Genomic DNA, 12728 nt, shown 5'->3' with positions numbered 1-12728 from the left:
CAACAACGATGACATAAATAACAACAAAATAATAACAACTATAATAATAACTACAACAACAATAAAAACAAGAGCAACAAGGAGAAAATAAATAAATATAAAATAAAAATTAAAAAAAAGCATCAAGGATATTTTAACTGGATTTCATCACTGCCAGGGCTTCACCACTCTAGGCCAACCTTTTCTTTCTTTCTTTCTTTCTTTTTTATTTATAAAGAGGAAACATTGGCAAAAACCATAGGATAAGAGGGGTACAACGCCACACAGTTCCCACCACCAGAACTCCATATCCCATCCCCTCCCCTGACAGCTTTCCTATTCTCTATCCCTCTGGGAGCATGGACCCAGGGGCATTGTGGGATGCAGAAGGTGGAAGGTCTGGCTTTTTTCATTGCTCTGCTTCCCCAGAATCTTACCCCACTAGGGAAAGAGAGAGACAGGCCGACCTTTTCAGACAGAATGTGAGACACAGAGGCAGAAAGAGACACCACAGCACCAGGCTGCCTCCAGAGCAGGGCCGAGGGGGAGGGGCTGGGCTCAGGCCGGAGGTTGTGCACATGGCACAGCAGGTCCTCTGTGACAGGCGCTCCTCTGACCCCTCTGCCCCTCCTCCTCCTTCCTGAGCAGATCGCCGCTCGGCCATGGTTCACGGCGCTGCCAGGACTGAACCTGGGACGTCTGAGGCTCAGCCGGGAAGGTCCCTTCCCTGAGCTGCCACGTCAACAGCTCCCCCGTCCTTGCCGCTGCCACGTGACCCCTAAGGCATCTATTTTTAAAATCTTTTTAAAAATATTTATTCCCTTTTATTGCTCTTGTTGTTTTATTGTTTTAGTTATTGTTGTTATTGATGCCGTCGTTGTTGGACAGGACAGAGAGAAATGGAGAGAGGAGGGGAAGGCAGAGAGGGGGAGCGAAAGACAGACACCTGCAGACCTGCTTCACCGCCTGTGAAGCGACCCCCCTGCAGGTGGGGAGCCAGGGGCTCGAACCTGGGTCCTTACACCGGTCCTTGCGCTTTGCACCACGTGCACTTAACCCGCTGCGCCACCACCCGACTCCCAGGCAACTATTTTTTAAAATCTTATCCTTGTAGTTTTCAAGCAATAAGTGTTTTTTTTTTCCCTGTAATTTTTTTTCAGCTGCCACCAGGGTTGTCAAAGGGACTTGGCGCCTGTGTGGAGAATCCACCACTCCTGGCAGCCATGTTCTTTCTTCTCTTATTTGAAAAGACAGAACTTGAGAGGGGAGATGGAAATAGAGAGGGAGAAAGAAAGACCCACTTCCCCACTCATGAAACTTCCACCTTGTAGGTGGGAAGCTGGGGCTTGAACCCATGTCCTTGTGTGTGGTGATGTGTGGTCAACCCGGTGCGCCACCGCCCGGCCCCCTCAGGCTGATGTTTTTCAAATAGTTTCCCATCCCACTGAAAGTCTCTGTAAAGTTACAGCCTAAAACAGACCGGATTCTCAGTGCGGAGCACAAGCAGGCCCACCGTCAGGACGTCAGTGACTTCACAGATCCTCCGAACTGCGTCGGCATCTGAGGCCACACCTGCACGTCTGCAGAGAGCCTGTGAGATCACCGCCATGCACGGCTGCCACGCAGGCTTGCACAGAAGGAAGGCGCAACTCACACTCAGCCGTGACACTTCTTGGTTTCAGAATCTGACTCCAGATTGAGATGTGCAGGCAGAACTAAGGCTGGGGGCAGGCGGGGAGTCAGGGGTGTTGGTGGCTGCAGTCGCTTCCTTCTGGACTTGCCGCCGCTGGTTTAGTGCTTCTTGTCCTTGGTGCTGGAGATCTGGTGGGCAGGGGCGTACCCCTCCTGCCTCCTCCTGCAGTCTTACTTTTTTTTTCTATTTCCTTTCTTTCTTCCTTTCTTCCTTTCTCTCTTTCTTTCTTTGCCTTTATCTCTTGATGAGGTCCATCCCAATTTAAATGTGATTATTTTCTTTCAGTGTTTTATTTGGGATGACTAGTAGGTGACAAGATTGTCAGGTGGCAGGGTGTGTGGCTCCACGCCACAGCCACCACCCAAGCTCTGTGTCCCCACCCTCTCACCTCCTCAACAGAACAGGCAGAGTTCTCGATGAGACTGCCTCGTCACCACTCCCCAAACACACACACACTGATCACTGTCATATCTAATCTCAAGACAGTTCTGCCAGGCAGTTCCATGAATACTCCCCCTCCTCCTCCTATTCCCTCGTGTGCTGAGACAGGTCCTCGCGGGGCAGGGGCGGGTGGAGATGAGCTCCACAGAGGACCCTGGCTGCTGTCCTGGCGGGTGTTGACAGTGCGAATCAGGACACCCATCCACCAAGGGCTCTGAGGAAGTGGTACAGTCCTCCTGTTGCAGCACTTCTGGGAAAGCGCAAGTGTCATGGGGGTGGAGGGGAGACAGCATAATGGCCACACAAACAGACCCTCCTGCCTGAGGCTCCAAGGTCCCAGGTTCAGTCCCCAGTACCACCATCAGTCAAAGCTGAGCAGGACTCTGGTTTCTGCCTGTTTCTTTCTCTATACATCTCTCTCATTAAAATAAGATAAAATGGGAGTCGGGCAGTAGTGCAGCGGGTTAAGTGCAGGTGGTGCTAAGCGCAGGGACCGGCGAAAGGATCCTGGTTCGAGCCCCCAGCTCCCCACCTGCAGGGGAGTCGCTTCCCAGGCGGTGAAGCAGGTCTGCAGGTGTCTGTCTTTCTCTCCCCCTCTCTGTCTTCCCCTCCTCTTTCCATGTCTCTCTGTCCTACCCAACAACGACGACGACATCAATAACAACAACAATGATAACTATAAGCAACAAAAGTGAATAAATAAATAAAATATTTTTAAAAATTAAAAAAATACTTTAAAAAATAAGATAAATATTAAAAATAATAGTACTCGGGCTGGGGAGGTAGCATAGTGGTAATGCAAACTCTTATGCCTGAGGCTCTGAGGGCCCAGGTTCAATCCCCAACACCACCATCAGCCAGAGCTCAGCAGGGCTCTGGGAAAAACAATTTTTATCAAGTGTCATCCAGGGAGACCCGGGAAGGACCTGCTCTGGGCTGGGGGGGGGGGCTGGAGGCATCCTTGGCCTGAATTTTTAAGAAAGTGTCCAGAAGAGGAGACAGAGCGTCTTCCCTACAGGGGAGCAGCCACACAAGGGTAGGGGTGTAGGGGAGGGGGGTTCGAGGAGAGACAGAGCCGCAAAGAGCAAACCGGGAGAGACACAGAGAGAGGTGTCCCAGAGACTCTGCTGATCTGTGGGGAGTGGGAGGTGTCCTTGTGCGCCAAGTTCCGGAAGCTTCCATTCTGAATTTTCTCACTGCTTGAGAGATGACTCACTTTCTAGGCAAAGGGTGCAGTGAGAACAGGGACGGCCACCTCACTGTGGTGACAGTTCCCTACGGCTGTGTCCCGGGCACAGCCCTGCCAGGGGGTCCTGCAGCCTCCTGGGAGGCAGTGCTCATGAGGGCGTCTCAGTCAACATGGCTCCCTCCCTTTCTCTGTGAGTCCCAGGTGGCACATGGCTCTGTGTTGCTATCCACACAGGTGCACACCCCAAACCTGGAGGCAACCCAGGTGTCCAACATCAGGTGAATGAGCCAAAAAGTTGTGGTCTGTGTACACAACGGAATACTACTCAGCTGTGAAAAATGGTGACTTCACCTTCTTCACTTCATCTTGGATGGAGCCTGAAGGAATCCTGTGAAGTGACATCAGCCAGAAACAGAAGGATGGGTATGGGATGATCTCACTCACGGACAGAAGTTGAAAGATAAGAACAGATGGGGAAACACAAAACAACTTGGACTGGGTTTGCTGTATTGTCCCAAAGTAAAGGACTCTGGGGGCGGGGTGGGGGGCGGGCTTTCAGGTCCTATGCTGATGGTGGAGGAGGACCTGGGGGGGGGCGGTGAGAGTGTTTTGCAGAAAATGAGAAATGTTACACATGGACCAACCACCATATTTATGTTGACTGTAAACCATGAATCCCCCCATAAAGATTAAAAAAACAAACAAGCTGGCTTTTTGATCTCAGGCAGACAAAGCTCTCAGCAGGTCAGAGACAGGTTCTGTGTGACAGCTTGGCTTTGCTCAGACCTGTTTCTTTGCCTTTCCTTTCCTTGACTTGTCTGAGTGAGGCAGTACTGACAGAGGCTTCCTCAGCCAGCACCCAGCACCCAGCACCCAGCTCCCAGCTCCCAGCTCCCAGCTCCCAGCTCCCAGCTCCCAGCTCCCAGCTCCCAGCTCCAATCCAAAAGACCTGATCCCTGAAGGAAGGAAGCAGGAAGCCCTGCCTCTTTCTCTGCAGCCACTGCTCACCTGGCCTCCTGACTGGGGAGGGTTGTCATGACAACTGCCAGCCTCAGAGCAGCAGGGGAATGAAAATCTGTCTACACCAGCAGCCCAGAAAGCAGCCTCAGCCAGGGCACACAGGGTGTGCCCTGCAGCAAAGCCAGAAAGACAAAGACGGGGGGCCGAGAGCAAGGAGGCGCTGGGGCGCTGAGTCTGAGAGGACAGCTTGGGGGCGGCCAGTTCTCTAGGGACAGCCAGCCAGCGGAATGGAAGTCCAGGAAGTCAGTGGGGGTGTTGACATGAATATTGAAATTCAACCTGTTTTTGCATGAGCACAGGAAAAAACAGATTTTCCTCTCACTTCTTTCTGAGAAATGCAAAGTACTTTCAGAGCTTGGAATTCCCTCTCTCTCTCTCTCTCTCTCTCTCTCTCTCCTTATCCAATGAATCTGGTGAGCAGGAAAAGGGCAGTGTTTGGCAGGTAAGGAGTGTCACCTGCAGGTCACCTTCACAGCCCTGAGCATGAGCTATTGTACCTCCCACTGGAGGGAGCTGCTGTGCCCCAGAGCTGGCAGTGGGGCCTGCCGGCTCTCCAGGAAAACTGGCATCCTTAAGCCAGTTTTCTTGAGGACTGTGCTGACTGGACGCAGCCATTTCGCAGTGTTTTCCTGCTTCTTGGAATGATCACATGGTGGGAATGATCACATGGTGTCCTGGGAGGGGGCTTGGCTGTAGGCTCATGCTGATTTGAATCCAGGAAGTTCAGGCCCTGGCACCACATGGGTACCCAGGACCAGGCCCAAGACAAAGATGGGCAGAACACCATAGATGGTGGGGCAGTGCTTCTGTTGTCCTCCCTCTCCCTCTCCCTCTCTCTCTCTCTCTCTCTCTCTCTCTCTCTCTCTCCTTCTCTCTCTCTCCCTCTCTCTCTCTCTTTCCCCCTCTCAATACAGGATAGGAATTGGGCCGTGGGCACGCTTGGTCCAGTGGTATCACTTATGTATGAGGCTCTGGGCATGATGCTCAGAATGACATACAAACATGATTATGAAAAATGCAGGAGGGTCAGGTGGTAGCACACTGGCAATGGGTCAAGTGCACGTGGCACAAAGCGCAAGGACCGGCGGAAGGATCCCAGTTCGAGCCTCCGGCTCCCCATCTGCAGGGGAGTCACTTCACAGGTGGTGAAGCAGGTCTGCAGGTGTCTGTCTTTCTCTCCCCCTCTCTGTCTTCTCCTCCTCTCTCCGTTTCTCTCTGTCCTATCCAACAACAACAACATCAATAACAACAATAATAATGACCACAACAATGGTAAAAACAACCAGGGTAACAAAAAGAAAAGAATGGCCTCCAGGAGCAGTGGATTCGTGGTGCAGACACCGAGCCCAGCAATAGCCCTGGAGGCAAAAAAAAAAAAAGAAGAAAGAAAGAAAAGAGAACTGCGATGACAGAGGACCTCGTGGGGTTGTACTATTATATGGAAAATTGGGAAATGTGATGCATGTACAAACTATTGTATTTACTGTCAAACGTAAAATATGTATTCCCCAATAAAGAAATTAATAAAATAGAAAACAACAGATAAACTGTAGAATGTTCACCCAAGAAGTGCTTAAAGGCTCAGGTCCTGGAGCAGGATGGGGGAGGAGGACCCAGAGGGGCTTCGAGTGTTATGTGGAAAACTGAGAAATGTCCATGCACTGACAACTGCATTTTACTGTCGACTGTAAACCATTAATCCCCCAGTACAGGAAAAGTTACATGCAAAAAATAAAGAAATAGGAAGTGCTGAAAGTGATCAAGAGGAAAGCACACCTGCCTGATGACACGGACAGGACTGTCAGATACATGGAGGGTCATACCACTGCTCTTTGTACCCAAGAATGGGCGAGAGGGTGTTCTCACTGCCACAGATTCGGGCAACGGAGAAGCAAGGACTGGGAAGGGAGTGGCTGGAAGGCGAAGGACGATTTGGGGGTGAGCAGAAGCTTACTTTCACCTTGCTGGTGGGGAAACAGGCACCTCAGAAGAAAAACCCAGCTATGTTCATCTCTTTACTTTTCAAAAAGGTATTTATTTATTCCCTTTTGTTGTTTTATTGTTGTAGCTAGTATCGTTGTTACTAATGTCGTCATTGTTGGATTGGACAGAGAGAAATGGAGAGAGGAAGGGAAGACAGAGAGGGGGAGAGAAAGACAGACACCTGCAGACCTGCTTCACCTCCTGTGAATCGACTCCCTTGCAGCCAGGGAGCTGGGGGCTCGAACCGGGATCCTTCTGCAGGTCCTTGAGTTTCACGCCACCTGCACTTAACCCGCTGCGCTACCACCCAACTCCCCCCCCCCCTTTACTTATTTTGCTAAGAGTAATTGCCCCAGTCCCATCCATTTTGCCCTGAAGGACACAATATCGTCTTTTCTGACTGCAGAGTAGTATTCCATGGGATGTATGTGTCCCATAACTTCTTCAGCCCGTGTCTACTTTTTGGCTGTTGTGAATCAGGCAGCTGTGAACACAGGACACAGCATGTGTCCCTCTGGATATGATATGGAAGGGTGGCCTTTGGAGCAGAGGCCTGAGGGGAGTATTTCTGCATCAACAGTTCCACTCATATGTGGAATTTAGTGAAGTGGAACACACTAACTTGCAGAAACAAAACAAGACAAAACAAACAAAACCAACCAGAAGCAAATAGTCTGCTTCTAAGGCTTTGGACCAGCTGGGGCGGCCATCACTGGGAGGGTGGGGATTTCAGGGCTGAGAGTGGTGCATGACCACACCGTATCCTCCTGTGATCCTGTCACCTCCATTTGTCACACACACGGAAGAGAGACAGAAAAAGAGAAAGACAGCCTCTTCCCAGGACAGAACTCTGCCTGGGGTCGGCTCTGACCGACCGGGGCAGGACATGAGCAGGCAGGTTTGGGTTCCTCACCGCTGTGTCCTCAGGGAAGCCTGAGGGCAGGCAGGGGTCCCTCCTCTCCCATGGAAAGGCAGGGGAGCAGTGGGCATTCACTACTTCTGTCTAGACCTTTGGGTTCCTGTTTATTAAGAAATTTGTCCTGCTTTACATCTTACCACCTTTCAGCCACCAAGTTGCGGACACTACTGTGATTCTTTTTTTTTTTTTTTGATGTTTTCATTTTTTAAAATATTTTATTATTTATTCCCTTTTGTTGCCCTTGTTGTTTTATTGTTGTAGTTATTGTTGCTATTGATGTCATCGTTGTTGGGTAGGACAGAGAGAAATGGAGAGAGGAGGGGGAGAGAAAGACAAGACACCTGCAGGTGGGGAGCTGGAGACTTGAACCGGGATCTTTGCGTTTTGCACCACCTGCACTTAACCCACTGCGCTACCGCCCAACTCCCACTACTATGATTCTATCCTGCCTTTCCCAGGCAGAGGACCTTGCCAATGTGTCCTGGAGCCTCCCCTCCCCAGAGCCCTGCCTCACTAGGTAAAGACAGAAACAGGCTGGGGGTGTGGATCCACCTGCCAACATCCATGTCCAGCAGAGGAAACTACAGAAGCCAGAACTCCCACCTTCTGCTCCCCAGAAAGAATTCTGGTCCTGGGGAGCTACTCTCTTCCCTGATCCAGCTTTCCGGTCCTTTTCCCAGCCATGACATCATCTCCCCAGACAATAACTTGGATCCACCAGCATCTCAGATTTCAGGCTCAGGGGAAAAAGAAAAAGGGGGTAAAAAACACCCAACAAACTAGTGTAGCCACAGGCCCTTTGGAATTTAACTAAAATAGGCCTGCTAGCTGTCTACAGAATGGAGGACCCCCAACTCTTCCTCTGCACTATTCCAGCCTTTACGTCCATGATTGGTCAACAATTTGTTTGGCTTTGTATGTTAACTCTCTTTTCAGCCACCAGGTTCCAGATGCCATCAGGATGCCGACCAGACTTCCCTGGACAGACGACCCCACCAATGTGTCCTGGAGCTCTGCTTCCCCAGAACCCCACCCCTCTAGGGAAAGAGAGAGACAGGCTGGGAGTGTGGATCCACCTGCCAACACCCACATTCAGCGGGGAAGCAATTCCAGAAGCCAGACCTTCCACCTTCTGCATCCCACAATGACCCTGGGTCCATACTCCCAGAGGGATAAAGAATAGGAAAGTTATCAGGGGTGGGGGATGGGATACGGAGTTCTGGTGGTGGGAATTGTGTGGAGTTGTACCCCTCTTATCCTATGGTTTTGCCAATGTTTCCTTTTTATAAATAAAAAATAAAATAAGAAAGTCTTGCTCCTTGCTCAGTTAAGCGGAATTCCCACGTCTGGCTTCAGCGGAGCCTAGACAAGAGGCAGCCCGTGGTGCTTCTGCCAGGCCCCATTAGTGCCCTCAAACACGGGGCTGCAAAGCCTGCAGGGTCCTTTCCACCTCTCCTGACCATGGCCCCCATCAGTCCCCTCAAACACAGGGCTGCATAGCCTGCACGGTCCTTCCCGCCTCGCCTGACCACGGGCTTCTAAGCCATCCCTTTCCGTCTAGGGTAAGAGACCTTGAACCAAGGCCTCTTGCAGAGCGGTGCCTTCAGAGAGGGAGAGACAGTGCCACTGGCCTTTTCACAGGAGCAGCCCACCCAGGACGGGCAAAGACCCGAGACCCGAGTCTGCACTAACCCCGAGCACCGAGCCCCAGCCCCTGGGCTCCCAAGCCAGACCTACCTGCTTCGTCCGCGGTGATGGAGAGTTCGTTGCTGGGCTCGCTCTTGCCAATCCGGTTCTTGGCATACATACGGATGCTGTAGGTGGAGGAAGGGTGGATATCAATGATGGTGGCCGAGTTCAGCTGAGGGGAAACATCTTTGGTTCTCTGAGCAGAATCCCAGGAGTCTTTGGGGTTTTGTTTTTTCAAAAAAGAAGAGATAGAGACGTGAGTTTTTTCCCTCTGCCTTGGCAAGTCCACAGTGAAGGCGGCAAACACAACTACGTTCATCACAGCACTACAGGCGACGACTGGGGTCTGGAAACGGCAAAGCGCCCGAGGACAGGTGAGAAGACCAGGACGGGACGCAGCAGGACGTGGGCAGCGTGATTGCTACTCGGCCCGAGAGAAGACAAGAAACAGCTTCTCTTCCCCAAAGGGATGGAACTGGAGGTGATCATGATAAGGGGAATAATTTATGGTTTCACTCGTACGTGGATTTGAAAAGAAGGGAAGACAGAGGGTGATGAGACGTGAAAGAACCTTTGGTCAATCTCAGCTGACGTGAGGGGACTGAAGCGGGAGTTACAAGGGAGGAAGGGGCTGGTGGCCAGGTGCCCTGTGCTGGGGCAGGTGTGCTGGCACTTCTTGGGGGGGGGTATTGCACCCTTGAGGCAAAAACAGTCCTACAAATCAACACTTCCTCATTAAAGTGACTTTTAAAGAAATAAAATTACCAACAAGTGGGAAAAGAAGAAAGAAAGAAAGAAAGAAAGAAAGAAAGAAAGAAAGAAAGAAAGAAAGAAATAAGGGAAGGAACAAAGAAAGGAAGAAGTGGATATGCCCAGCTTAGCGCCAGTTGGTTTTTGGAGGAGCTAGTGAAGGGGAGCCCAGACCATGGTGGGAGGCAACTTGCTAGAATACAGCCACAGGTAAACACTCAAAGAACAAGGAATTCTGATTCCGATACCTTCACACCCAGATGAACTATAAAATGAGTGTTTAGAAGTCAGCAGACTGTCTAGCTAAGACAGGTCTTTCAAAAGGAGAAGGGTTAGGCATCCAAGACTTATTAGAAAGACACATCTGCTGTCAGCACCAGCCCAGCTTACCAAACTGGCCCTTCCTTCTCATGGTTGATAGTCTTTCCTTTGCATTGGGGTTCTTTTTTTTAATTTGTCAAGCACAGTTAATTTTAACAAGAGCACATAACTTACAGGAACAATCTCATTCAAGCATTTGACAATTTTACCTATTGATGTTAGCATGTCAACCAATGGGTCAGTAGGGTTTTTTTTTTATTTTATTTAGTTATTTTTCTTTTAATGAGAGAGAGAGACAGACAGACAGACAGACAGAGACAGAGACACCAGGGCTTGGTGCTTGGCTCTGGCTTATGATGAGCCCAGGGCCTAGAAACGTCAGGCAGAAGAGTGGTTTGCAGAACCATCATGCTGTCTCCCCAGCCTATACATTTTGGGCAGGAGGCTAAGAGTGTGGAGAAGCCTGAGTCAGAGCAGGCACTGAGTCCAGCGGCTTCTGGCACTGTGTCTGCCATCCCTGTGAGGACGTCCCTGGGACTCTGACTCCCTGCTGGACCAAGCTCACCATGTCCAGTGCTGCCTCCTCTGTGCTCAGTGCAGTCAGCAGTGAATGCACAGCTGGCAGGTGAACACACACAAAACACAGACCTCTGGGTCCTGGGAGTGGCCCCGGCCTCCCCTTTCACACTCAGGAGGAGTGTGGCTTTGCACAACTTTCCTGTCCAAAGTTAACTGTAAGTATAGTGGAGGTTGCTGGCGTTAAATCCTCATCAGGGAATGGAGAATGAAAGTGCCCCAAATATCCGGGCAAAAGAAGAGGAATCAGTTGACTCAAGAAGATTAAAGAGAGAAGTGCATGACCTAGAAGGGGAAGATACCACAAAAAGCCACACCATGAGAGGAGAATGTGACTAAGCAAAGAATAAATAAGGGTGTGTGTGGGGGGGGCTGAATACTCGTGGAGTGAACTATAAGCCAGGGCCTCATCCCGCAGGACAGGGCTGGGCAGTCTGAGAGGATGTTCAGAGAGTCAAGAGAAAGTCCAGGTGTCTTAAGACGTGGAAAAGTTAATAGTCCCTGAAGGAAGTAGGGTTCTTAATGGTTGATGGTCCATCCCAGAGCAATATGGAAACTTCCGGAGCTGACAGGACACACGCCAACCCTCCCTGACACATGAACCCAGGAGGAGTTTGGGAGTCCCGGGTCACTGCCCATTTCCTCCTGCCGATCACGTCTCACGGCCCACGGAAGGAGTGCTTAAGGAAGATGCTCGGTGAGCACTGTCCCGGGACTCGGGGGCCCAACATCCCTCCCCGGCGCTGCTGCACGGGCCCCATGTCTGCGTGGGGGTGAGAGCCATGAGTGGGGCAGTGCCCTTGAGCGTCCACTCTCCCAGTTCGGTCACTGGGGCCTTGTGCCCCTCCCCCAGTGGTGCAGGGTGTCCCCCTTCTTGGTGACAGTATCTCTGAGGGTGCCCCTCCCCACCCCTCCTTCCTGACAGTGTTTCCCGGGGACAAGCCCCATCCCGGCGCCTCTTCTGAGTGTCTTCCGACCAACAGGCTGCACACCGCATCCCAAGGGCCTCCTCTAGGCTGGTGCTTCCCGCCGCCTGGCTGGGTCCTCCTGAAGTGGGGAGCTGCCTGCCTGCCTGGTCTTGTGCTTGTGCTTGCCACCCCGCCCGTGCTGCAGACACTCTGACCCGAGCTTTTCCACGGTCGGGGAGTTCTGACCAGCCCCGGATTCTCCGGGCCATTAACAGTGTCCTGGTGGGTTCCTGAAGCAGTTCACGTGACCGGGTGCTGCTGTGCCACGTGTCCGACACGGGCTCAAGACTAGCCCCACTGCATTGGAGGAAACTTCTCTCCTCTCCCTCTCCCTCTCCCTCTCCCTCTCCCTCTCCCTCTCCCTCTCCCTCTCCCTCTCTGCCTCCAGGGTTATTGCTGGGCCTTGGTGTAGGCACTATGAATCCACTGCTCCTAGCAGCCATTTTCCGCCCTTTTTTAAATTGGATAGGACAGAGAGAAATTGAGAGAGAAGGGGAGACAGAGAGACACCTACAGACCTGCTTCACCACTTGCAAAGTTTCCCCACTGCAGGTGGGGAGCTGGGGACCCGAACTGGGGAACCTTGTGTGGGCCATTGTTCGTAACACTGTGTGTGCACAACCACTGCCTGGCTTCCTCCTCCTCCTCCTTCCCTCTCTCTCTCTCTCTCTCTCTCTCTCTAAAAATAAGGAAATAAAGAAAAGTCCTGGTGCTGTCATGTTAACACCATCAAGGGATACATCTGCCGTGGTTCTGGTGGTGGGGTGGGTGTGACCTAGGGGCCCCCTGGAGATAAAGGGGTGCTTCAGGGGCAGTGGCCAGAGCGATGGGGTGTCCTTGCGCACTGCCGGGTGGTCCCCAAAGTTGGAGCCCCATCTCAGCAAGGAGTATCGCGGCCTTCTCTCCACACCCCAGCCGGCCCACAGCTGACACGGGCACAGCTGAGGTGCAGGGACCCGGGCCCGGCGGCCTGTGCCGTGCTGGCCAGACAGGGGCTCCGGGTCCCGGCAGCAGCTGCCCAACTCTGGTCCAGGGGCAGAAGGTGGCTGAGGGCCACCAGCCGGAGGCCCCGCGGGTTCCGAGGGAAAAGGGGGCAGAACCGGCCCGCCACATACTCTGTGCCCCTGCCCCCAGTCACTGCCACTCCCACCAAGGACGCTGCTTCCAGGAAGAGGCCGTGGGCGGCCAGAGCCCTCTCTG

The 12728-nt window shown here is 52.1% G+C and overlaps 1 protein-coding gene across 1 annotated transcript in view; it reads right to left on the bottom strand.

Moving 5' to 3' along the window:
* Positions 1-11321, bottom strand: part of LOC132536432 (cell adhesion molecule DSCAM-like) — a gene marked incomplete at its 3' end in the record, with an annotated part of 53994 nt that extends 42673 nt beyond the window's left edge. The window contains exons 1-2 of the mRNA XM_060184296.1: positions 11224-11321; positions 8962-9239 (exon numbers count right to left, since the gene is read on the bottom strand). Of these exons, the coding sequence (XP_060040279.1) occupies positions 8962-9239; positions 11224-11321 (376 nt within the window). The remainder of the gene's footprint in view (positions 1-8961; positions 9240-11223) is intronic.
* Positions 11322-12728: the final 1407 nt, after the last annotated feature.

This window comes from Erinaceus europaeus, unplaced genomic scaffold (assembly GCF_950295315.1).
Source record: "Erinaceus europaeus unplaced genomic scaffold, mEriEur2.1 scaffold_831, whole genome shotgun sequence".
Lineage (NCBI taxonomy): Eukaryota > Metazoa > Chordata > Mammalia > Eulipotyphla > Erinaceidae > Erinaceus > Erinaceus europaeus.
The sequence above is the reverse complement of the archived record's forward strand: the minus strand, read 5'-3'. Positions and strand labels throughout refer to the sequence as shown.